This window comes from Apaloderma vittatum, unplaced genomic scaffold (genome assembly GCF_000703405.1).
Source record: "Apaloderma vittatum isolate BGI_N311 unplaced genomic scaffold, ASM70340v1 scaffold23133, whole genome shotgun sequence".
Classification (NCBI taxonomy): Eukaryota; Metazoa; Chordata; class Aves; order Trogoniformes; family Trogonidae; genus Apaloderma; species Apaloderma vittatum.
In genome coordinates, this window is record NW_009710142.1 from 1 (window position 1) to 26088 (window position 26088).

General features: G+C 40.3%; 1 protein-coding gene across 1 annotated transcript in view; it reads left to right on the forward strand.

Moving 5' to 3' along the window:
• Positions 1-1383: 1383 nt before the first annotated feature.
• EP400 (E1A binding protein p400) overlaps positions 1384-26088 on the forward strand; it is a 44705-nt gene continuing 20000 nt past the window's right edge. Inside the window, exons 1-24 of the mRNA XM_009867209.1 lie at positions 1384-2706; positions 8832-8916; positions 9352-9459; positions 10148-10530; positions 10776-11078; positions 11679-11864; positions 13224-13364; positions 13470-13548; positions 13817-13866; positions 15221-15275; positions 15963-16052; positions 17203-17310; positions 18055-18248; positions 18441-18618; positions 19220-19356; positions 19714-19883; positions 20413-20587; positions 21003-21139; positions 21763-21949; positions 22851-23017; positions 23139-23293; positions 23826-24056; positions 25124-25288; positions 25623-25790. Of these exons, the coding sequence (XP_009865511.1) occupies positions 1384-2706; positions 8832-8916; positions 9352-9459; positions 10148-10530; positions 10776-11078; positions 11679-11864; positions 13224-13364; positions 13470-13548; positions 13817-13866; positions 15221-15275; positions 15963-16052; positions 17203-17310; positions 18055-18248; positions 18441-18618; positions 19220-19356; positions 19714-19883; positions 20413-20587; positions 21003-21139; positions 21763-21949; positions 22851-23017; positions 23139-23293; positions 23826-24056; positions 25124-25288; positions 25623-25790 (4975 nt within the window). The remainder of the gene's footprint in view (positions 2707-8831; positions 8917-9351; positions 9460-10147; positions 10531-10775; positions 11079-11678; positions 11865-13223; positions 13365-13469; positions 13549-13816; positions 13867-15220; positions 15276-15962; positions 16053-17202; positions 17311-18054; positions 18249-18440; positions 18619-19219; positions 19357-19713; positions 19884-20412; positions 20588-21002; positions 21140-21762; positions 21950-22850; positions 23018-23138; positions 23294-23825; positions 24057-25123; positions 25289-25622; positions 25791-26088) is intronic.

The following is a 26088-nucleotide window of genomic DNA, read 5'->3' on the forward strand; positions in this document are numbered from 1 at the left end:
ATTTGAATCTTAATTATTTGGTATCAGTGCTGTGAAAGTCACAATACCGCGAAGTGTTGCAGTACAGTGTCAGTACTATTAAATCTTTTGGGAAAGGTGCCTGTAAGGAGTGGATTTTGTTTTCCTTCCCGCTCTGCTGAGGGGTCTCCCTCAGGTGTTAGCTCCGAGGGGCGGGAGAGACGAAACCAGCCCAGGACGGTGGTTCCGTCCCCGGTTCGGTTTCGCTCCGTGGCACCTCCCCGGCACCCGCGGTCCTGTGCTCTCGGGCAGCGCCTTCCTTCTTCTCCAGCCTCCGCTGCCGCTCCCTCACCTTCCCGGGAAGCCGACTCCTTCCCGGGGGCGAGGAGGGGAATTTCTGCATCCCCAGGGCTTGAGCGGCTTGCTGCAGATGGCCCGGGAGCTGTGTTGTGTTGCCCGGCCGAGGAGCAGGGCAGCCGGCCCTCGGGCTTGGTGCGCTGCTGCCACTTGTCACCAGCTTGGACTTGCGAGCAAAGATGAATGGCAGCGTAATTATACGTGTGTTTGGCCTGAAAAAGGAACAAAAATCAATCTTGCTTTCAAAATGCAGGAGATATTTTGAAAAAAAAAATATAAATCCAGTTTCACTTTTCTTTTGCTACTACTGCTGTGTGACACCTGGCACGGAGTTTATCTGTTAGTGCACATCCGTGGGATTTTGGCTTGTCAGTGGTTGAAATACAAAACCAGAACGTTTTTAGATTTCTGGATACCTCAGCTCGATAAACATCTTAAATTAATCCCAATCTGCATTTCATATTCATCCCTTTGAGGGGTTAGTGTTCTGAAGGAAAGAGAGAACAGAGTTAAGTATCAAGTACAGTAGTTTTTCAGACGTCTAGGTGATTTGGTAGGGAGATTTTTCATGATGCATTTTTTCCTCAGAAACATACAGTGCATTTTAAGCAAATGATGTGTGTTCGAGAGCATGATATTAAGTGTATTAAGCACTGAGACGCTGGGAATCATGAACACAAAGAAGTAGATACTTTTGATATTGGAGGCTTGATTCTTGAAGTTCCATGGAGAGGAGAAATGTGTTGTGTTTTAATTATTTGAAGTCATTCTAACTAGCTAAAAGGAACGTACCATTTGTAAAGTTATTCAGTAGCACTTTGTTAGCTATAGAAATGTATGAAGCACATAAGCAAGCTTTTGTGATGCTGAGGGTTTTGGATAATTTGATTGAGAACCTGAAGCATTCTAAGCAGCTGCAAAGATGGAATAATTTGAGTTCTTACTATGAGATAGTCTTTTGAGTAGTAACTGAATAGTTTCAGTTACAGAAATATTTTGATCTTTTCTGAACTTCTGGGTTTTTTTGTATTTCTTTAGAGTATAGTGTAAAGACCTATAACGGTGAGAATGCACCATGGTAATGGCCCTCAGAATGCCCAGCGCCAGCTCCAGAGGTCCAGGTCCTTCACAGGCAGTGAGGGAGAAGAGCAACAGGCAAATTTACCCCAGTCCCCTGCAGCTTCTTTTGCACCTTCTGCAAGTCCATCTGCACCCCAGTCCCCCAGTTACCAAATACAGCAGTTTATCATGAGTCGGAGTCCTGTAGCTGGGCAGAATGTGAACATCACCCTGCAAAACGTTGGACCGGTGGCTTCAGGAAACCAGCAGATAACGCTCACCCCGTTGCCGCTTCCAAACCCAACGTCACCAAGTTTTCAGTTCAGTCCTCAGCAGAGGCGGTTTGAGCATGGATCCCCATCCTACATTCAAGTTACGTCACCACTGCCTCAACAAGTTCAGTCTCAAAGCCCTACCCAGCCTAACCCTGTGCCGGTGCAAACGTTACCGAATGTTCGAGCAGGCACTCCAGGCGCCGGCTTGGGTATGTGCAGCCAGAGCCCGACGAGAGGCTTTGTCGATGCCAGCGTGCTCGTGAGACAGATCAGCCTGAGTCCTTCCAATGGTGGACACTTCGTGTATCAGGAAGGACCTGGAATTGCGCAGATCGCTCAAGGAGCTGCTGCGCAGGTACAGCTTCCGTCTTCTGGGACGCCTGCTACGGTGAGGGAGCGCAGACTTTCGCAACCTCATTCGCAGTCTGGTGGCACCATTCATCATCTCGGTCCTCAGAGTCCCGTAGCTAGTGGAGCAAACATGCAATCTTTGACTAGCCCAGGCCACATTACGACGACCAGCTTGCCACCCCAGATCAGCAACATTATCCAAGGGCAGCTTATGCAACAGCAGCAGCAAGTGCTTCAAGGACAGCAGCTGGGTAGACCCATTGGATATGACAGGACTTCTGGTGGATTGATTGCAGGAGTTGGAGGACCTAGCGCGTTTGGGATGACGTCACCACCTCCTCCCACAAGTCCTTCGCGAGCCACTGTGCCACAGGGGCTGTCAAGTCTTCCCCTTACTCCTGCAGTTAACACGGCGGTGAAAAAACAACCCAAAAAACTGGAGGAGATTCCTCCTGCCAACCAAGAGACCGCTCAAATGAGAAAACAATGTTTGGATCATCACCACAAGCAGATGGAAATTCTTAGGGAAACTTTTAAGGAATGCTTGATTGAACTGTTTTTCCTGCAACATCTTCAAGGGAATATGATGGACTTTTTAGCTTTTAAGAAGAAACATTGTGTTCCACTGCAAGCATACCTGAGGCAGAATGACTTGGATCTGGAGGAGGAAGAAGAAGAAGAGCAATCTGAGGTCATCAATGATGAGGTAAGAGATCTGTTGATTAATGGTTTTGAACAAAATTGTAGATGAAGTTACAGCACCTTTATTGTGGAATATTAGCGAGTGTGACAGTGCCTGAAAAATCATTTTTGCTTGATGAAGTACGGCAATTTTTCTTTAAATAGTTGCTCTGAGAGAACACGCTCCTGCTAGGTAGTGCGATTCGACAGGTTGGTTTGAGCCTGCTGTTAGATGTATGTATTTAAAAGAAAAGAGTAGAGAGGTGAAAGGAGCTTTCACTGTCCCAGTTAGTATGTAAACCATCACACAAAAAAAGATGGCATTGGAGCGGAAGTTGTTTTAAGCTAGCAGAGTAAATAGGGTTAGGAATCATAGATTAAGTCTAATTATCTAGACTTAGGCAAACCAAAAAAGAATAAGAAAAGGTGTCATAAGAGATTCACCTTTATTTGACTCATTTGACTTCTAACCACAGATGTTACTGAAGTTCGTTGTTGCTGTGGCTGACAGAAAACCTGAATTAATCTAATTATTCAGAGAGAACATGTGAATCATAATGTGTGTGGGTCCATAGTAACAAATCAGGTTACTTAGGCTGTCTTAGAGCTCTGTGCTTGTATTGCTGTCTAAAGAATTAAATATCACTTCCAGACTGGACATTGACCAGTTAACTTTCTTATTTAACCAACTTGAATTCACTGTTTGTTAATGGCAAAGGACTTGAAATAAACTTGCCACAGAGAGATGCCAGTCAGCTTTTCTCGCAAGTTTGTACCCGTTTGTGTAGCTCTTGACCTGCAGCACCCTCTGGGTGCTGGTGTCTTGTGCAGAGCTTGTCTGCAAGCCTTTGTGGCAAGTGATTTCAAGAGGGAAGATAGAACTGATGCCGCTGCATCACCTGGCACTCAGAAACACCTTGTAAAATTTCTAAAATATGTGTGGATGTATAGTTGCTGGTTTGTAAAGAACCAAACCTGTCGTGTAAGGAAACTCCTCTTGCTTTCAAATACCTGTTAGAAATGAGTGTCTTTGGTGAAAATTTACAACTCTCTTAGGTGTGAATCATTAGTGATTCTTTGGTTGGAATTTGTGGGAAATGTGAGCAGTATAACAGCTGAAGTTTATTTTGTTCATTGCTTTGTGGTCTAAACTTCTTGACTGGAAGGAATGTGTTTCTGCTTGTGATAGTTACTGATAAAATTGAAGGAATCATTTCTTTCTATGTATGGTAGCATAAAAGTTAGCCTGTTACTGTAATTTACTGATGATGGATATTCATTTTTTTTTTTTTTCACTTGGTCTGTGTTTTGTCAAATTGTGTAGGTGTTCTTGTTGCGTGTTTGTCAGCTGAAATACCAGGTATTTTTAAATACAGTACACACATTTTGAGAGATCTTTAGCGGGTGTAAATTTTATAGGTTCATTGAAATCAGTGGTGCTACGACAATTTCCATCAGTTGAGGCTCTGCCCCTTGGTCTTTTGGGTTTGGAGTTTGCTGTACTTCACTGCCTTCTTGTGATGGATCGTCTGTTGTTTGTGAAAGCCGCTTGTCTCTTTAACTGCTGGAGAGTTTTGCCAAGAGCAACAGAGAAAGTCTTTATGTGTTTTCAAATGATGAATCCTTTTGAAAGATTTAAGACATCTTTTGAGTATGTTCTTTCTTTGTATTTTTTTGTCTTCTTCTCCTCTTTTATTTCCTCTTCCCCCTCCCTTTATCACTTTCTGCTAAAGCAACGCACTTCATCCCTTGCCTGGAAAGGTTGATCACTTTGGGAACTCAAGGGAAGAGCGAATGGTGGCTGTGCTCATTGCTTAAATAAATGTTGGAGCTCTCTTAAGTTCAAACTGTCTGTCATGCTAATTTGTTGTCCGTTACGAGCAGCAATCATTAAATTTAAAACACTTTTCTGATAATTGGATTTGAGAAAAGACAAGAAGTCGCTATAACTAGTCAAGGCTGCACTCTGTTCTGCTATTAAAAGTGAGACAGAACTCTTCAAGAACAGCCTGCGCTCAAAGCAGGCTGCGCTGATGGTGGTTTAGTTATAATCCCCTCTTCAGTGAGGTACCATCAGTACAAAATGAATGTGTTGAACATTAAAACAAACAAAAAAAAAGAAGAAAAACTTTTAAAAAGAAAATGATTCTCCCTTCTTTTTTTTTTTTTCCAAAATATTTCTCTCAGGTAAAGGTTGTGACAGGAAAGGATGGGCAGACTGGTACTCCTGTCGCTATAGCAACCCAGCTTCCTCCAAATGTTTCTGCTGCTTTTTCATCCCAGCAGCAACCATTTCAGGTACTTTTCAATGGTTCTAAAATGTAGTTTCATCCCAGATTTTTTTTCTTCATTCAGATTTGATATTTCTTAGATGAATTAGAATTTTCCCCAGAGCCCATCCCTTATCATCTGAACAGAACAAAAAAAAGTTACAGTCTTCAAATGCATCAGTATTACTGAAGCTTTGAGGAAGTTAAATCTTTGTCTCCAGGTTGCTGGCTTATTTCATTAACTTTCAGCTTGAATGTTTTCACTTTGGTTTGTGTGTCTTTTGTTTCCCTAATGCATTTGGTTCATTTGTGCATTCTGCATAGTGATGGTATGGATTCTTTTGTCTGTGGCATTGTAATTGTGGATTTCTTCTAAATTTCTTTTCTTTTTTTCCTTATCTGTTAAAGGTTTTGAGTATGGCTACAGAAGGTTTTGGATTTGTCTTCCCTGAACTTTAGTGTTTAAACAACAGCAATAACTCTCTGACTTTCCATTAGCTCTACCTTAAATACTGGGAAGAAGAAATGAAGTGCTCGTTTTTATTAGAGAAGTCTTTTTTAATAATTTTTTTTCCCATGAAGGAATACTGAACAAAATAAAGAAATAAATGTGATAATCAGGTAAAATTTTGATGGATCAGTGATGATGCAACTTTTAAATTCAGGCTACTGTGGGTTTGTGCAGCTACCTTCAACTCTGTGTTACCCAGGCACTGTTGCTGATGTACCCTGAGAAGTAATACAACTTAATTCCGCTGCACCTGAAATATTTACCTTTTAGCTCAGTTGTATATGCTTGCTAGGTGTTACAGGATGAATTACCCTGCTGTACCGTGGAAGCTGTACTGTCTATACTGCCTTCGTCTAGGTTTTGGAAAACAGAGAGTTAAATGAAATGTAAAATGAGTTGTGTTCCTCTGTGTAATGAATGGGATGTTCACTGTGGTGTTTTACTCCTGAGTTGCGTAGTAAAGGTACTTGCATTGAGACCTCTTCATTATGGTCAATACTGACACGTTTTGGAAGTCAGGCTTCATCTCAGCTGTTTAAAATATGTAATGTTATATCAGGTTATTTATTATAGTGCTTCAGGTTACCAACAAGCTCCCACTACAGCAGTGATGAAGTACTTTTGAAAGTATTGTGCTATTTTAGACCTGGTTTAGAGAAACTGGGAGGTACCTGCTACAAATACACAAAACTCTCTGTGTAATTATAATATCTGTTGGCACAAACTGTTAACGGAAAAGTGTCATCTCTTTCCATCAGTCTTTCTCTTTGTAACTGTTTATAGAGAAATAATGTGTCCCAGTCACCATTATCATTCAAATTTGAGTGCGTAAGTGCAGCACTCAGAATGATTATTGTGGGTGTGCTGCATAATCATGACCTCTGGAGAACCACATTATTTTAATTAAAGTTAGGACAGTTTTAGTCTAATATTAGTGGTATGTGACTGCAATTTATAAAGACATAATATCTCTGCTCTTTGAAGTGTCTGGCCTAAATTACATGGTGATAATGCAGGCAGCTGGGAGGCATACTTTTAAGAAAATGTCAGTCAAAAATCCTAAAGCAGAAATGCAGCCTGAAACAGTGAGGATGTGATCATCCAGAGGAAGAGTGCAGGTGAAATAACTGGCATTTGAAGCAGAGTTTGCAGAGCATGCTTTCTCAAACTGATGTCCCAGACAGCATTTGATGCAAATGGGACATAAGCTGAATTTGTTAATTAATTGAGTAGCGCTGCACAGAAGAAATTTTTGTGACTTCTTTTGAAAATTTTAGAAGTGTCCAAGTGTATGATGCTCTGCCAGACACTGGCTGTTGGACTGCATGTCTGCCTTGTCAAAAGATAAGCCTTCGAAAACCTAATCCCTATTGAGTGTGAGATGGCAGTGAACTGTGACCATTAGGGATGCGTGTGAATCAGAGGTTCTTAAAACGAAAACTCACATCTTAGGGCTGTAGCTGTATCACTAGAGTGGCCATGAATGCCCTCACAGCACCAAAGGGACGAAATGTTATTGATTCATAGCTATGGATAGAATCTTAGTGGCATGAGATATGTTCAGCTCAAAAAGGAGTGTTTGCACCCCTGTCATTTTATGTAACATTGACTGTATTTATTAAAACTGTTTGATGAAGAACTGGAGATACAGGGTTGGGACCACTATGATTTATTTCGGTATAGACTGGTGTCTGCTTACTAAAGCTTAATTTACATTGGTAGAATTTTTATTAAAAATCAGAGAAGAAAAGACCTGTGCATGACCTAGAAAATTCTTTTGGGGAATTGATGTCTTCGCTGTGCTGTTGTAATAAATTTTCACAACATTTGCAAACCCCTACTGTACTGCCATATCAATTGTGGCAAATTCTCTCACCATCAGAAAATTACACTTAAGAGAACCTGAATGTTAAATTAGTTAATTTTATAGGATTAGAGATTGTCATAAATAAAGTCTGTGTTTGTATTTTGTGATGGAATCTCTTAAGATCTGTCTTCGATAGCCTTTATTTTTCTCGTGTTAAGTTTCATAGTAGATGATTGGGTATAGCATGGCTAAATATTGAGGAGAATTTAAAAATATGGCTTGGAGACTTGCTGAAAGGAGTTGGGCTTGCACAGAGCCTGGTGAATATTAGTACTTGCCAGTAGTGCTGAGGCCCCATGAGTGTGGAAATTGTCCTGCTTGTTTGCTTCAGTAATATTGCATGTTAATCTGCCATCCAGGTTTGATTCTGACAGGATTATCTAGGATATATTCTCTGCCATCATTGCCAATATCAAATGTATTAATTTAGAAATAAAGTTTTAATGCACTGTGTAATCTTACTGAAGCTAAACTCCAACTTGCTGAATCAAAACCCCTGAGATTTCTTTTGCATCTCATTATTAGTAGTGCTCCTCCAGGCTTTTTAACTCATAGATGTGTGATGGATGTTTATTGTCAGACGAAATGTTGAGTAATTTCTGATGAGCTTTGATGTCGCAGTAGCCTTATGGCAATATTTAGTTTCTCCTCCTCGAGTTTCTTCATGGTACTCACTTTGCCAGCTGTGCAAACAAGTGCAGGTCTGGCATGTGGAAAACTGGAGCTGGAGCTTTAGTAACTTGGTTGAGATTCTTTTATTCCATCTTCTCAGTCTTTGCAGTTTTTCCTGAAATATTCAAGGCTAACTCTCATGGAGCTCTATCCTGGTAGACTAAGGTGGTGGAGGATCAAGTAAGCTTAAACTGTCTTCAGGATCAGAATTAATTTGTCTGTTACTGATGTTTCACACAGAGTGAAAAGTATTAGCTTTCACAGATGGGTTAACTCTCATTTCTTACTTCTGTGTCTTGTTAGTTAGGATACAGTTTATGTGTAAAATTCTCTTTTCTCATCTAATTTCCCCTCTAACTAGTCCTGTGATGAAGTCATAATGTTTAATTTTTGTCAGGTCAGCTTTTTATTGCAGCTATGTTCTATACCGTTATGTCATTTTGACTTCATTGCAGCATTATGCAAATGATGAAGGGCAACACACTAATGAAAATTTCTATTTATCAAAAATAATACTTGGGGCAAGTTTATTTTGTTCCTGTCTCACTTCCCTAGGTTGGTATCACTTTTTAAAAAATGTAGACATATATTACATGTGACCAACTTCATTAGTTTAGTTACATTTTAAAATTTAAATTCATCGAAGAGCATCTGTGTTACGGACATCTAGAACTTCATAGGAGATAGTGAATGAGTCTTGTTTTCTTTGTTGTACAGCTGTTCTGAAGGACTTGTTCTGTGCTGACCTCCTTAGATCCATTTGTAAAATACATTTTGGTGTTAGACTGTCTACAGATTGAACTTTGTGATTTGTTTTCTTTTTCCAATAGCAAACGCACACAGGGACTCCAGTAACAACCGTGAACACCATAGAAATCGAAGCATTTAAGAGGCAGCAGGCGCTTGCACCAGCAGGTATGTTCCACGGGCAGGATTCCATCGTAGTTCTTTTTTTTTGTTTTGTTTGTTTGTTTGCTTGTTTGGTTTTTTTCCCTTCCAAAACAGTTAATGGAGCCCACTTTTCTGTAACTCTTGAAATACAGTTTTGCCTCACCTTGGGAATTGCTAGATCTTCAGGACTATCTATTGTGATTGGTGCACTCCACTCGCAATAGATAGGGCTGGATTTGGCAGGCATGGAGACATTGGTAGGTTCTGGCTAAGAAGATTGGAGATGGCCAACCTGAAGTGAGAGGGACTCAGCCCTTGGAGCATGTTCTTCCTAAATGCTACACATGTATAGTAGTCGTAGCTTTCTGAGCTGATGTTGGAATCATGTGTAGTAGTTTGCTTTGTAAAAGTGAACCCATTCCATTACACCATGCCATAAATGGAATTTGAATATCACAGATTCGTCTAAGAGACCACGAATTGAAGTGGGCCGTCATGGGATGGTTTTTCAGCACCCGGGTGTGGCTTCAGGAGTTCCTCTTCAACAGCTAATGCCAACGGCACAAGGTACTGTGTCACCACATGCCAATTGCACATTAATTTAACAAGGAGATGTTAGTGATGGGACTAGAAACTTGGGCTTCCAGCCTGCCAAGATCCTAGTCCCACCACACACTTCTCCATGTAAATTAATACTTGGTATGCAATGCCTGGTTTGTTTAAGGAGCTGAGTGACGGGCTCCAAAGGTGCATGTGGGCATGGAAATAACGTCACAGGTGCTGATGCAAAATGGTGAATCTGAGAATTCTGGAACCGAGCCAATGATTTCTGAAAAGGAAACCTCCTAATTTGCAACATCATGACAAATTTTTATTCATTAGTCATGCCGAGCTTTAGAGTATGTGTTAGAGTGAATGCGTTATTAGATTTGACGCTGGTATTTTAGGTTAAACTCCATTAGCTCACCGCTCCTTTTTGTTTTTTTTTTTTTTAAGCGTAAGAGATTCAGAAGACATATAATGACATGGTTTTTTTTATAGTTTCTGTGCTCCAAATTTTAGTTGCATGAAATACTTTGTTGTTTATTGTAACGGTGATTTATTTTGTGATTGTGATGTGGTATTTTCAAGTGATGGTGTCTTGTGGCAAAGTAAGTAACAAAGTAGTCTATTTGCCGTTGATTTCGTCTTTGCATCAATAAACAGCATCGGACGTTTTAATTTCATCTGCGCTGTGTTTCCTCTCGCTTTGTAGGTGGGATGCCTCCCACTCCTCAGACCGTACAGCTGACGGGACAGAAACAGAGCCAACAGCAGTACGACCCCTCGAAAGGCCCTCCTGTGCAGAACGCAGCCAGCCTGCACACCCCTCCGCCCCAGCTGCCGGGCAGGCTGCAGCCTGTCAGTGCCCCCATGACGCCTCTCCCGGCTGCGCTACAGCTCTCGCAGCAGCAGCCGCCGCAGATAGTGGAGTCTCCAGCTCAGCCTCAGATCCAGGTGAAGATCCAGCCTCAAAGTGTGCCCCTGGCTTCCGCTCCGCTTCCAGCGCCGCTTCAACAGCAGGTGCCACCAGCAGTCCATGTGCAAGGACAGACAGCGAATCAAGCGTCACAGCCACAGGCTGCCGTACAGCAACAGGTATCTTAACTTTATTGGAGTGAAAATACGTTTGTTTCTATGTCCAGTAAAATTTAAGAGCAGTATCTTCCTGAAAATATATGGAAAACGTTTTTAGATTCCACTGGGCATTAAATCCTTTCCTTATAAAAATGCAGGCGTACATTTCATGTTAGATTTGAAGTCCACAGTATGTTCAGCTGTAGCGTAGGCTAAGAATTGTTGAATCTTGAACTCATCACTTAAGAAATGTGTTTCTTGGGCAGACTGTGACTCTGACACGACCATCTGCAGATCCTGCTCAGACTTCTCAGCGTCTTACAGCAAATACTCTGCCACCTACCTCATCCGTTGCGCCAGCAACTGTCTCGGGCACGACACCGCCTTCTGCATACCCAGTGCAAACGAACCGGACCTCTCCAGCAACCACCAAGTCCTTGTCCCCTATTGCGTCAAAACCCCCAGGCTTAGCAGTAGCAGCAGCACCTAAAACCCAAAGTCCAGCTCAGAATGCAGCAGCAGTGCCACAGGAAAACTCTCAAGACAAGCTTGCTGAGCAAGTAAAGCTGGTAAGTTGTTTTTTTTTTTTCTTTCCTCCCCCTGAAACTTATGGAGAGTTGACACATGGATAACACGAGCAATGTGTTTGAATTATGAAAATAATCTGTTTTTCAGGAGGGCGTCATGGTTTTGTTTTGTGTTTGTTTTACTTTACTTTACGTATTGAATTTTGGTTTTACATTATAGAGAACTTTTTTTTTTCACAAAATCAAGCAGTAGTAATAATGAAGATAAATATATCTTCTGTGGATAAATACATCTCCAATTTCAATTTATTAAAAAAAGGATTATTTGTTTGCAGTTGCAGTATATCTTATAACTTATTTTCTGTGCTGCCCAGTGAATCTTTTTGATCCTATTTTTTAACTAAATATCTCTTCTAATACAGGCTGAAGTATTGTGATTATATGTAGATTGAATTTAGTCAAGTAATTTTTTCATTGCTGCAGTGTTTAGGCTTGTTTTTTGTAACGCATGTATCGTGCTGTTCTACATTTTCTTGCTGTCAGTTATTTTGATGAAGTGGGAGCAATTGTTATTTTTGTGTTTGGCTAGTACTGTAGGTGCGTTCTGCAGTTCCACTGTAACTATATCTACTTCTTTTTAAGGAAAATCAAATCCATCAGCGAATAGCAGAGCTGAGAAAGGAAGGTTTATGGTCCCTGAGGCGATTGCCTAAACTCCAAGAGGCTCCAAGACCAAAATCTCACTGGGATTATTTGCTGGAAGAAATGCAGTGGATGGCAACTGATTTTGCCCAGGAGAGAAAATGGAAGATGGCAACTGCCAAGAAGGTACTTGAAAACCTATTTTTTACTCAGAACAGTAGATCTTGGTATCACTCAGCTTGATAGCAAATCTATTTAAATGGCTTTTTTCGACAGATAGAAGTGATGAGAATATAAGGCGCTGATTTTTAACTTAAATGAGAAACTGTGTTGTGAGCTTCGGATATTCTAGCATTTCAAACAGACTCAGTAATTGTTTTGATTGTGGATGCAAATAACAGCTTTGCATTTTGTGGATTTTATTTCTTAGTACATTGACTGAGTCATATTTAAAAAGTATAGTCCCCAAATAAGTTATTCCTTCTCAATCAAGACTATGAAACTTCGTAAATAACTTCCATTTGTTGTCTGTCTAATTCTTCTTTCTTAATCTCAGAAAAAGATGAAGGAGAAACCGTGGAATTCTAAGGACAGCAGTGGAAACATGGTAGAGAACTGTTTCCATAGGGGAAGAGAGCAGCACAGGGGGAGAAATTAAGTCAGTGATGGAATGAAAATTGGGGTGGTGTGAGGTGAAATATGTAGATGAAATATATAAAACCAGTTTATTTGCAACAAGCAAGGGTTTTCTAGCGAAGTTACATCTTCTTTTGATATATTTATGACCAGTCTGGGGTAATGAAGAGAGCAACTGAGGGCCATTAGTTTAAATTGCCATGCTGGTTTTTATTGCATATTCTGAAAGGGTGGAAACTTGAAATTCTCCTCCTTAAGAGCAAAACGTTGAAATAGGTGTGTAATTTTTTAAAATGAAGATCTGCATTTTGAATATGATTTAAGTCTGAATTTGAAGCACTTATCCCATTTGTGGCCAGTGGTAGGTTTTTAAGAATGGGAGAAACAAGGAGGGCAAATAGGAAATGATCCTTCTGTGGCAGTACACTTCAGCTTCTGGAAGGGAATGTTCTAGAGACCTCCAGAGCTAAAGGTTTCAGTCAAGTCAGTCTTTAACAGCCGTTGACTGAGCTTTCACTCATGTCTGTACACTCATTTTGAACTCATTTTGCCTTTGGTCTCTGACGGCTTGCGGTGTGATTTCTATGACTTCATCTGTGCTCTCTGAAACAAAAAGTTTTCTTTTGTGTGTTTGCTGCTAATTTCAGTAGATTTTTTTCCTAATGTTTGTATTGAGAGAGTAGTGAATTAAGCGTTTTCTACTTGCTTGCTTAGTTGTAGTTCTTGTATTTTTTCCTTCGAGTTTCATGTCTGTTTTTACTGGCATGGTAAGAATTAGAAATATTGGAGGTAAGTGCTATACGTGTAAAGCTATGGTCAGCATCTGGCTGCTAATAACCGCTGTAATCTTAAGAAATGCAATGATGTTTATTTTGAGGTAACCAAGTTCAGTATCTCATGGTGTTTTAGATGGTGAGAACTGTGGCTCGTTATCATGAAGAAAAGAAACTTAATGAAGAGCGAGCTAAAAGGGAAGAACAAAACAAACTAAGGCGAATTGCTGCATCAATTGCTAGAGAAATAGAATACTTCTGGTCTAACATTGAACAGGTAAAACACTGACTTATTAATACTTGTGCAAATCACTGTTTTCTTTATCTCTGGTAATTTATTTATAAAATGCAAGTTCTTTATCAGACTTGATTTACATTTCAGGTTGTTGAAATAAAACTGCAAATCGAATTTCAAGAGAAAAGGAGAAAAGCTTTGAATTTGAAGAGAATTTCAGGGAAAGGTAATTGTATTCCATTTTGTAAGAAATCCAGTATAAATTCTGATGCTGTTGTTTTACATAAATGCACTCAGTGGAGTTCAGCCCTGTTGGTGATAGAATTGTGAGATGCTAGTGATAAGTTGTTAACAGATCTGTACTATCAGTTATGAGGGGTTTATGGTGTTGTGCTATATTTTGTTAATATTTCTCGTGTTTTATGGTGAATTCACACAAGAAATAGCAAATTGCTAAGTGACTAATGCATACATCAAATATAATAATTTTCCAGGTAAGAATATAAAAACTGCAGAAGATCTACTGGAAAAAGAAAGTGAAATGGTAAGTCTTTGTGTTTCTGAAAAAACTCATCAAATTAGTTTAAATATGATTACCCATGTAAAAAAGTTCTGATAAATGTGATGTACATGTTGATGAGAAGCTGATATCTGTGTAGTTCATGACAATTGAACATACGGTGTTAAGCTCTAACACAATTTTTAATGGTTACAAACCACAACTTCTAATTGGGAAGTGGATTGCAGGGGATACATGTCTTTAAAGGAAGAATTTATACTTACTCAGTGGCTTTGAATCACTCATTCTAAGATTGCGAGATCAAAAAAAGTACAGATTAATTGTCTGACTTCGTTTGGGGCTGGAGTTTCGTCTGCTGTAACCAGGGGTAAGCTGTGTGGGGAATAAAGGCACTTTTTCAGCTGCTCAGTGGCGTTTTATCTACTGAGAGGTGTAGCTGTATGTTACAAAGTACATCAGGTGGAATGAACGTTAAGTATCTTTTGCTCTAGACAAAAATGTGCGCTGGGACTCTTTGACTACCTCTGTGCAATTGGACAAAAAATGGGTGAGGGGTTGTGCTGAGGCACGGAGCCCTCTGGCGGGGCACAGCTGGTGCCAGCGTGCTGAGCCGCTCCTTGTTGCCACGCAGAGTGCCTGCGTCTGAATCTGCTGGTAGGAACAACCGAGCATGTGTTACCAGCCAAGCTGTGGCCCAGCTCTGACTGCGAGCGTTAATTTGTGCAGCCTGAGCCACGCTACGGAGTTGGCTGGAGAGTGGGGAGCGAACAGTTGTAGGCCTGCGCTGTACCCCTTCTTTTATCGACTGGTGGAAACTTTGTCCTTGATTCCAACCTGCGTAGAAGTTTGGTGCCTCAGTATTTCTAAGGCAAAGAGTGTACTGTGGCTCTGTGCCACAGCTGGCCCCGAGTCATCTGAACCGCGAGTCAGCTGCTTGAAGGGGCTGATTGCACGCTGCCTTCAGCACAGAAGCAGAGTATCTGTGGGTTTGTGACCAGGGAAGTGTTAATAGGTATTATTGTGTTATATTATATAGTGTTATAGGTATTATTAGGGGGCCAGTTAGCTCAGTGGTTTGAGCGCGGTGCTGGCAACAAGGAACAAGACCGAGGTCGCGGGTTCGATTCCCGCTCGGTCCCCATGTGTTGCCAGGTCTAGTCGAGAGGTGGCGTCCCTGCCCAAAACAGGGAGGTTGGACTAGATGGTCTCTAAGGTCCCTTCCAGCCTAGGCCAGTCTATGATTCTATGATTCTATGATTATGTGTTTATTGGGAAATGCTGCTGTGATTGCAAGGCCCTTTTTGTTTTCTTTAAAAAACAAACAGCCTCCTTAACTTTGTTTTCTATGATTTAAAATATTCTAATTACTTAATGCTAGGGTTCATCATGTGGAAGGAAAAGAAAGGCAAGTACATCTCTGACAGATGAGGAAGGTAAGAAATTTTTCAAAATTGTGCATCTGCAGTGTAATACAGAAGTTCTGTCTTAAAACCCTGAAACCTCAAGTTTCAAGTCTGTTACTGCGTGGACGCAGTGCCTTTCACAGACCAAATACCCACCTTCATCTGTTTCTTAGAGAAGTTAAATAGTCAGATAGTAGATTTTTCTTAAAAGAGCTTCAGTGAAAATTTAAAAATATTTTTTCCTGGAAAACAGACTGCTGTCACTATTGGTGGATTTTAATTCTTTTTGTCCTCATTCCTTCATTTCTCAAACCTTACTAGGGATCTTAAACTTCTTTTGAGGTTTTCAGACTGAATAACCCATCTACCTTAGTTCCTGTCTTGTGATGGCACGTGCTGTGTTTCTGACAAAGAAAATCCCCAGTTTAAAGCTACGAAATAACCTGTCTCCGGTGACTAGCATTGAACAGTTCAACAGTACCTTCTGCCCTGAGGCAGAAGCGCTTCTCTCCTTTTCACGTATCTTTTAAGTTCACTTATCTTTTAAGCTCTACGTATAGTTGCTTTAACCTTTTCTTGTTTTCCATGCATGTCTTCTTTCTGAGTCCTGCTAAATTATGATATTCTATGCTAGTACGTTTCAGGGGTATTTGATTATAAACTTGCTGAATTATTGTGTGATTTGAATGCCAAGATTAGCTTTTGTTTTTATTTTAGTTGAAGATGAAGAAGAAACAATTGAAGAACAAGAAGCTAAAGAAGGAAACATAAACCATCAAACTGAGTTGTCTAATCTAGCCAAAGAAGGTAGGTGGTGTGCTCTGAAACAGGTGAAAGCAAGCAGCGGTTACTGTGTTTGTATGTAGGGTTAGAGATGAGAAATTGAATGCTTTCAGATGTCCAGTCATATGTAATCCATATTTATTTTTTTCTGTTTGGAAAGCTGCAGTGGTTGGTTTATGGGATGATGGTGGACATCTGTACTTTATAAAGTGGTCAATATGCTTAACTAGTTTTCACACAGTGTAGCTTGAGAAAATGTGTTTCTTTACTGAAGCACTGCATTTCTTAAAATCCTCATACCAAAAGACTCTCAACCTGAGTTCTGAGAGTGCATGATAAATACTTAAAACCAGAAGTGTATTAGGTGGAACATGAACAGCTTATCACCAACTGTCCTGAGTATCTCAGAAGGGTTTTGTGACCCGTCTGAAAGGGCCCAGAAGTGCTGATCCTGAGGTACAAATACTTCAGGATAAAGGCTTTTTAGGGGTATTGCTCTGGCTAGCAGCTCTCTTTCATTAGCAACGTAACATAATGCTTAGGTTCACGTATGCAAAGTATCCCATAGAGGTCCCCTCACTTCCCGTGGAACGAAGCTGGCCGGCGTGGAGAGGCAGGCTTCCCGCGGGCGGTTAACGCGCAGTGTCCAAATCCATCGGTTTGGTCTGTTTGACAGCGTAGCGGCTGCAATGGAGGGATTATAACTCTTGGCTGGTCAGCCGAGTTCCTAACGAGGGTGTTTCCTGATGGATTAGTCGCCGCCAGCATGCAGCCGCCTGCCTCAGCAGAGCAGACCAGGGATCATGGAGTTACAGCTTAGCAGGGTTGAGGTACAGCTCCTTTTTTAAACTTTGAAGTCTTGAACTGTCTTCCAACCACTTGGCTGGAGCTGATGCCCCTGGTCTCTCTGGCCACTGGTTTACCGTGGGTTTGTACCGTGGGTTGGTAGTATAGTAAAAAGCAAGGTAGGCGAGCAAGCTGCTTGATGTGATGCCAAACGTTCTCTGCAATCGAGGTCATTAAATAAATATTGCCACATTATAATTACCTTTTCAGTTAACTTCTCATTAGAGAACTGGCTTTAAAGAACTGTGAAGAATGTAGCGAGATGTAACAATTCCATTGTTTTTAAAGTTTTGATATTTTTAAACTTACATCTTTTAATGACCTTCAGCTGAATTGCCTCTGGAAGATCTACTAAAGATGTATGAAGGTGCCTTTGCTGAAAATTTTCACTGGCCTCAGCCAAAGCTTGACAGTGAAGAGGATAGCAGTGAGGAGGGTAAGTTACTTTTTGGTTAGAGGAAGTTGTGCTGCCTTGCAACGTGAAATAAATTGATTGGCTCTTCGAGTCTCTGATAAGAGATGTAATACTCGGGAAAACAGATGTTGAGTGAATCATGTGAATGGTTTTGGGTTTTTTTGTATTGTATACACAAATGAAAGTACACTGGCTTTCTTGTGAAGTGTTTGGAGTGATCATTAGAAAAATTAGGTTTATTCCTGTTATTACTAACTATTTTTGGACAACAGTTTGTGAAGAATTTATTCCTTTATTTTTTGTTTCTCAGTTTAGGAAAAGGGAGTAGAGTTTGCCTGTCTTAAAGTCAAGATGTGCGAAATTCTCAGCAAGAGTAGTGAGCTGTAGAAGAGCCTCTCTACACTGAATTAAACAGCACACTTCATAGCTAGCTATTATTGCACAGTTGCCGTCTGTTCTGTACGAACTTGATGATAGAATTACATATTTGAGGATAAGTTTTAAGTAGTATGAGAGAACCTCCCTAGCTGTGAAAAGTTAATGGTCATATTCGCCTAGCTAGTGTGAATGTCCAGAACGTGTACGTGATCTTGAGCTCAGGCTATTTTCGTTTTAGCGTGACTAGCCTGAAAATCGTAGAACTGTTTTAAAAAGTTAGCTGCCTCCTTTTAGACCAGTTCTGAATTCTAACCATCTCAATCCCTTTCTGTAACCCCTGCTTAAGTTTATTTTAAATGTAATTTATGTAATTTTTCTCTCTTGTAGAAATGGAAGACCACATCTCTGATAGGGAAGGTCCTCAGAAAGAAGTTGTCCTCATAGATTCTCTTCTCAGCATTGACCAGTACAAGAGTATAGACAGACTGAGCCCCCCAAAGAAGCATATGCGAGACATAGCAGAAGTTGCTGCTGCAGCAGAAATGCTGTTGCCTAAAGGCAGCTCTAGGATAACAACGGCGGTAAGTCTCCCTATTTTTTTGCTACTGTATGCGCTTACTTTTACATAAAGAATACTTTTTTCAATGATTTTGCAAATTTTAACACCAAATTACTGTAAATATTTTCTAGTTACTGAACTACAGAATGGTTATGCTTTTTGACATGCTCTGTGAATTTAACTCAGAAAAAAAAAGGAATAATTTACATTACAGGTAAAATACAATACACCAGCCTTACTGTATGGGCCTCTCCGAGAATATCAAAAGATCGGGCTGGATTGGCTGGCAAAGCTGTACAGGAAGAATCTCAATGGCATCCTGGCAGATGAGGCTGGGCTTGGAAAAACAGTACAAATTATTGCCTTTTTTGCCCACTTGGCTTGTAACGAAGGTAAGTTCATTTGCGTAACAATTTTAGACAGGTTCTGGGCTGACATTATCTTTGGGAATGGTAGCCTAGGGTTCTCTGCTGAGCTGCATCAGACTTTAGTTAATGCATAGAGTAAGATGGTGACAGAAAAACTTTCTGTTTAATCAATCTGCTTTTACCCTCCAGGTGACAGAAAGACTCTTCTGAAGCCTAGTTATTAGTATAAAAAAGTCTTACAAATTTTTTAATGATCAACTAGCCACAGAGTGTTAAATTCAAGGAATAAACATGAACAAGTATGTCTTGTATATCATCTCAGATACTGCTAATAGTGGTGTTCTGCTGAGGATGGCTTAAGAATCTAAGAAGTTAAAGCTTGTTGTGGAGGCAATATCTCTTCTTCAAGCAGTTGATGTAGTCGAGGAAAAAATAGATATTAGGTGTACAAGAAGTAATTGAGGTCTGAAAAATAAGGAAGATTACTCATTAAAATACCTCTGTTGTTGTTGGATCTCACTTTTAATGAGTTCAGTGCACTGCACTTTAAAATCATGAGAATATAAGCAATAGGATTGTCAGGAGTCTCTTTTTACTGGTAATTACTATGTTTCACCTTCTGTAGGTAATTGGGGCCCTCACCTTGTTGTCGTACGGAGCTGTAACATACTGAAATGGGAGCTGGAATTGAAACGCTGGTGCCCGGGGCTGAAAATCCTTCTCTACTTTGGCAGCCAGAGGGAACTTAGGGCAAAAAGACAGGTACTGTATGTTGTAACTCTTACACTGTTGTATTTAGTGTTTTAGACAGCAAGACTTGCATTTTTCAGTATATTCTGCACATCCTGATGAAATATGAGAAGTTATTTACAATACAAGTTAGTTTACGGAGAGATTAAAACTTAAAAAGTTGAAGAGTTTTTAAACTCCATGGTATTGAGCAATGTGTGCAATACTTAACCTGCTGTCTGAACTGGCTATAATTCAAAGACCAAGACTCTTTCAGAATGCTTTAGATATTGGCATCTTTCTGTTCTTCCTGAAGAAATAGCTGATTGTAAGATACTTGAGACTTTGGCCTTAACTTTTCACTCTCATCCTCTCTTTCCTTTTCTGTAGGAATGGACAGAACCCAACAGCTTCAATGTGTGTATCACTTCGTACAAACAGCTGTTCAAAGGCCACACAGCTTTTATGAAAATGCGGTGGAAATACTTAATAGTAGATGAGATGCAACAAATAAAGAACATGACTGAGAAACACTGGGAGGCACTTTTCAGTCTCCGCAGGTATGGAGCAGAGAATTGTTTTTCTGCTGGTAGCGTTTGTTTTTTTTTTTTTTTTCCTTGCATGTCACATCGTTTTCTTCTTAATAGAAAGCTGATAAAAAAACCTCTTGATTTTGGTCATCCCAAATTCCTAACTGATAAAAAAACCTCTTGACTTGGTCGGCTCAAATTCCCCGGCAGCGTACGCCTACAGAGGTCCCTTCATTTGAAACAATTAGGATTCGGAGACAGGCTCAGGATCTTTTTGTTGGAACTGTCATAACACTGTAACTCTTCTGTGCCCATACTCTATGCTCCCAAACAGGTTCCCTTGTATGACCTGATACTCTGCAGTGAGGAAGCTAGGTTGGTGCCATATTCAAGATTAAAATGATAATTTAGCCTTGATTTAGTTTTATTAGCTCTACTTATTTCTTCTGTGTGTCTGGCAAACCTAAAGCTAGAGTAAACAGTGTTTGAATATTAATGACTTTCTCATAATGATACTACCTATATGCTGTATCAGTTAAAAATCTTCTTTTATTCACAGCCAGCATCGTTTGCTTCTGATAGACACTCCTTTGCATAACACACTGATGGAGTTGTGGACCATGGTACATTTTCTGATTCCAGGAATTTCCAGACCTTACCTAGATTTTCCTGTAAAAGCACCTAATGAGGAGAACCAGGATTACTGCCATAAACTGGTCATCAGGTTGCACAGAGTACGTTGTCATTTTTTCTCATCTGTCCTACTACTGTAGTTAAGCTGTTGGAGGAGAAAAGAAAAAAAAAAAAAAGGAAGAAATGAAAATATGTGCTTCAGCTCAAAATTAGTGGCCTTTCTTAACACTTTGTTCGGTTCAGACAGAAAGCCCTGCTGAAAGCAGAGGTTTCCGCTACCTGAATACTATGAAGATTTCTGTTAAAAAATAACACAAGGATCAGATTGTGATGCATAACGTGGAACAAATGAACAAATTAATGCCTCTACAACTGTGTGCGTAGCAATATGATTATATATGGCATATGAGGTTTATCACATCAACTGTTAGGTGCGAATAGGTTTAGCTTCCTGTTGTAAAACTTCATCTTTAAAGTGACACTTTTTTTCCCCCCCTCAATTATGAAATGTTTCAGATGATTCAGCCATTTATTTTGCGAAGATCAAAGAGAGACGTTGAAAAGCAGCTAACGAAGAAATACGAACATGTACTAAAGTGTCGTCTTTCTAGTCGACAAAAAGCTATGTATGAAGATGTCATACTGCAACCAGGGTAAGGAGTTAAAACACCGAATAAAAATTGCTGTCATTTTTGGTGCTTAAACAAGATGCTTCATGGTTGTCATGGCTGGACGTGTTTTAGTGTTTTTCTGAAATGTTCTGTTATAACCAGCGAATAGAATGTGATTACGTTGTCAACTAAATTTGCAGGCAAGTGATGCTGTGGGCCTAATGAAAACAGTGCATTAACCTCTGGAACCTAAAAATGAAGTTGTAATGGTCAGATTTGCTCCTCTTTTATTTTAAGATTTGTCTCTGATGAGTGGTTCGTTATTTCTTAAAGCCCAAAATGTTTCTCCTCACACCCACCCATTTACCCTTGCTGTGATATCAAGTGGTTATTGATAGGTGCGGGGACAAAACAGAAACGAAGGAGGTGGAGAATAGCGAGCTGGTGATGTCATATTTGGCTGTAAGGTAGCACTTGTCCTAAGTTTCATGTTTACAATTAATATATGGTACAGTTCTACTTAAAATTCTCCAGAAAGACCTAGGTAAAACGTAAGCATGTTTTAAGATTTTTGCGTAACGTACTGCATTGTACGTTCTCTGCTGATTTAGGGACATCTCCGTAAAAGCTGTACTTAGCACATTTCTGTATAAATTGTTTGATAGAACCCAAGAAGCCCTGAAAAGTGGGCACTTCATCAGTGTCCTGCATGTCCTGATGCAGCTGCAACGGATTTGTAACCACCCTGATCTGATAAACCCCCGGCTTTCCAGTGCCTCTTATGTATCAGAAACGCTGGAATACAGAACTGCGTCTCTGGTACTGCGTGCCCTAGAAAGGGATATTTGGAAGGTGAGTAGAAAAGTAAACTGATTTTTGTCTCTCTTAATGCCCTTGTAGAATTTCAGTATTTTATAGTGTTCTTTCCAGCCTAGGCCAGTCTATGATTTGAGAATTATTTTTCTCCATATTATCTGCTATGGGGTTGAAAACAGTGTTGATACTTGCTGCATCTCTTTTTTTTTCTAATAGCAATTTTCATGAGCTACTTGGTGAAAGAGCAATTAGCTTTGCTTTTATCATACTCTTGTTTGCAGGAATTTTCCAGCACTGAAAAAACCTCTCTGAGTACCACAGTGCTTATTTACAGCATTCTGTAATTTCCTTTCTGCTTTCAGCAGCTAAAGGAGAGCAAGACTTGCTGTTTTTCGCATAAGAGTAAACACTGTGATTCAGTGACTAAATTAGTGTGCTTCTGTCAATCCATTTGAAGTACCACTATTTGTTTTATCGTTAAAGAAGTGAACCCCCTCTTTGAGATAATCAAAGGAAATAATTGCATTAGAGAGAAGTATGAGTAATGGGGCAGATGGGATGATCTTTTTGATTGATCTTGTTTCCATCCTTCATACTTTTCTACTCCTAAATTATATGTGTGCCTTTATAGTTTGGCGTTTGAGCTTGATAGTTAACAAACACCTAAGAGTTCTGCTTAATTCTGTGGAAATCATGGTATATAAGAAACCCTACTATGTGTGCCTTGCTTTGATTCCCATACCTGGCTAAGGATTTCATTTACTTGACTTCAGTGCAGGTGCTTAAAATCTGACTGTCAGTTTCAGATATATTTCCAGGGTTTCTAGACAGTTTTGGCTGAGATTTAATAGGTCACTTTTAAAACTTAGAACATAAAACAGAGAGACAACATAATTGTTTGGGTTATCACATAAACTGTATTTTACGATATCCCTAGGAATCAGACCTGTCTCTTTTCGATCTCATTGGAATGGAAAACAAAATGACTCATTATGAAGCCCAGATGTTGCCAAAACAGAAGGTTACTAGGAAGTTGATTGAAGAAATCTACAACTCCCCTCCACCACCGGCTAGGCCCAACCCGGTGAAGCTCAAACCCAGCAGGTATGTACAGCTGCCCTGCTTTTAAGCTAGAATTACACGAGGAGAGTGTTCTTTTGCTGTTCATCTCTAACGGCCAAACCGTGATCTTCCTGTAGACTTTGACTTCCCATTTTCTTTTCAGGTTGTTTCAACCCGTTCAGTATGGTCAGAAACCCGAGGGGAGGACTGTAGTTTTCCCGAGCACTCAAGTACAACGCACGGTGACCACAGCGACCGTAACTCAACAGGGACAAGTACGTGGCAGGTCACCCATAGCTACGGTGTCCTCAAATCAAGGTAAGAGAGTCAGCGCTAAGCTGGTTGCCTGAACCTCTGCGTGAATGGACACAAGTTAGTCTGTTTCTAGAACTACTTTTCCCTCTAGCTTAATGGTCTAGAATACTAATGGCTTAAAAATACCAATGGACTAATTGCCAGTAAATTTCCCCACTAGTTTCTAAGTTGTGATCTACCAGTTTAATGCGCAGCTAAGCTTTGTGTAACCCAACTGTTGTTAGTGTATGGAGTAAATATGGCACAGTTGGTATTTAAACCCTGATCATGTGTAATGTTCTGTCAAAGATGGGAATTTACAGTGCTTTTGTGTATTTATTTAACCTTTAAACAATGCTTTCCAAATGTAACGTTATACAAGTAGGATGGACTAAAAGGTGCAGATAGAAATCCCGGTCCGTAAGGACGAGCCGTTCCTGTAGCCGTTTTAACATCCTGTCGGAAGGTTTCTTTTTAATGCAGGTTGTTTAAAAAGAGCGGAACTTAAAAAAAAACACCTCTAACAGCTTGCACAAACAACCCTTATTGATTGCAGCTGCAGCAGCACAGTTTCAGACAACTCAGGCTTCCACCAGTGCTCCGAGACACCAGCCCGCAGCGACCTTCACCACAGCAACTAGCGCAGCCAACCCTGTGAAAACCCCGCGGGGCCAGACCTCTGCCCAGCTGGGCCAGGCCCAGCCCCCGGCCCCCTCGCACACCGTCCAACAGAGTGTGCTGCCCCAGAGGCTGGTTCTCACCTCTCAGGCCCAGGCACGGTTGCCTAGTAAGTGGCCTCCCCGTTTCGAGGTTTCTCCCACCTTTGTACTACGAACGAGGTTAAGTTACTAGGCACCCTAAAATGTGTACAGAATCGTTGTTTTTTTCACTCTTTCTGATTAGCCTTGCTCAGTACGTTGCTTTTATGACCAAGGAAAATCGAAAATTGGATAAGAAACAATAGAATTGCTGTGGACATACATTAGTGGTGTCAACTTAATCTCCTATTTCTGCATGTTTCTTCTGCTGGCAAGACTTCCTTCAGACCAAATGTTCTAGCTCTATCCTAATTATTCCTTTCGTATTAAACACTAATCCGTCTGCTAAAGGCCTCTCGCGCAGAGAGGAACGTCGCGACTGTTAGGCAGAGAAAAGCGATGAGGCTTTGCTTTAAGGTTGTATGTGCACTGCCTATTAGCATGTGTTTAGAGTACTGAGCACTGATGTATTAATTTTATCTCTGGGGTAATGCACTGCCTTTACAAAAGCTAAATTTTCATGCCAGTGTTTTCTCAGTAAAGTAAAATTAATGCTTAAATGCCTCTAACCTTTCTGCATTGAAATCACAAAAAGCTTGGTCCTTGTCACTTTAAAGCTTTTTGGTTTGTATGACTGCAGATCGCTTAATATAAACCATGTTTCATGGCAAATTTCAGGCCATTTCAAATGTGTATTTACAATGCCACGTGTGTGAATATTTTTGTCTCTTCCTTAAACCTTTCGTCATGCTCTTGAAAAGGCAGTGGAAATCACTTTAATGTCTATACTCGTTCTTTTACAAAGTGTCACATGAGTTTTCAGGTAGCACTTAACTTTTTTGCTAATGAAAGTGGTAACTTCTAAAGTGTTGATGTTCTTACCCTTTAAACAATCAGCTTTTTTCCAGTTTGTCCAACAAATATAGAAAGCAATACCTGCTTAACTTCTATATGACACTTTTGATGCACTAAGTATAATTATGCATGGAAGACGCTTCAGCACCAGTTTACTAACCAAAACTTAGAGTTGTGAATATTGAACAACCCGCCTCCCGCTTTGTTTTTTTTTTTAAATACCTGTTTCCCTCCTTCACAGGTGGTGAGGTAGTAAAAATAGCCCAACTGGCTTCTATAGCAGGAGCACAAGGCAGAATCGCTCAGCCAGAGACCCCCGTAACGCTGCAGTTCCAAGGGAACAAGTTCACCTTGTCACACAGCCAACTCCGCCAGCTCACCGCCGGGCAGCCCTTGCAGTTACAAGGTACTTCAAAACAGGGAGTTTTCCGTTGTGTGGAATGCTCACGGTTTGATATGGGCAACACGTTCCTTGTTGCCGTATGTTAAGGAGGTTTTTCCATCCCCACTGCTTAAACTGCTTTGCTCCACCCTGACTAGGTTTTGGGGAAATTAATTACATTTATTAACTATCAAAATCAGAGATGAGTAATGACAGATAAAAACAGATCTTAAAATAACACCTTCAACAGAAATTGAAACAGGAACGATCAGCTTGTAACAGCAGTATCTTTTGCTAGAGAGCACTATTCTTTTCCGCTCCATCCAGCCTAATTTTTTTAAAAAATTACCCGTTGCAGGAAGTGTTCTTCAGATTGTTTCAGCACCTGGTCAGCAGTATTTGAGACCTCAGGGTCCAGTTGTCATGCAGACGATGTCCCAGGCAGGAACTGTTCAAAATGCTCTGAACGCTTTAGGAAACCAGCATCAAGCAGGTGCCCCGACTTCCGCAACAGCGACACAGCAAGGTGGGTTTTCTAACCTCAAGAAATGTCTCTCTCAAAACATTCAATGACTGAAATCACATTGATATGTAACTTCAGGTTGTTCTAGATCAGAATTCTGTAAGTTGAGTTCAGAAGCAGATAAACTATGAGGCAGATCCCTTGTGTGTGATGTGTTCTGAAGTCTTAGAGAATTTTGAGAGAGCTTGAAACTTTATTAAATACATAAATTTTTTTTTTACCAGTTGTGTCTTAGGTCAGATTTTTTTGTGGGAAGAAGTGAATTTGAAATACTTTGTTACTTTTTTCAAAGAAAATGAGA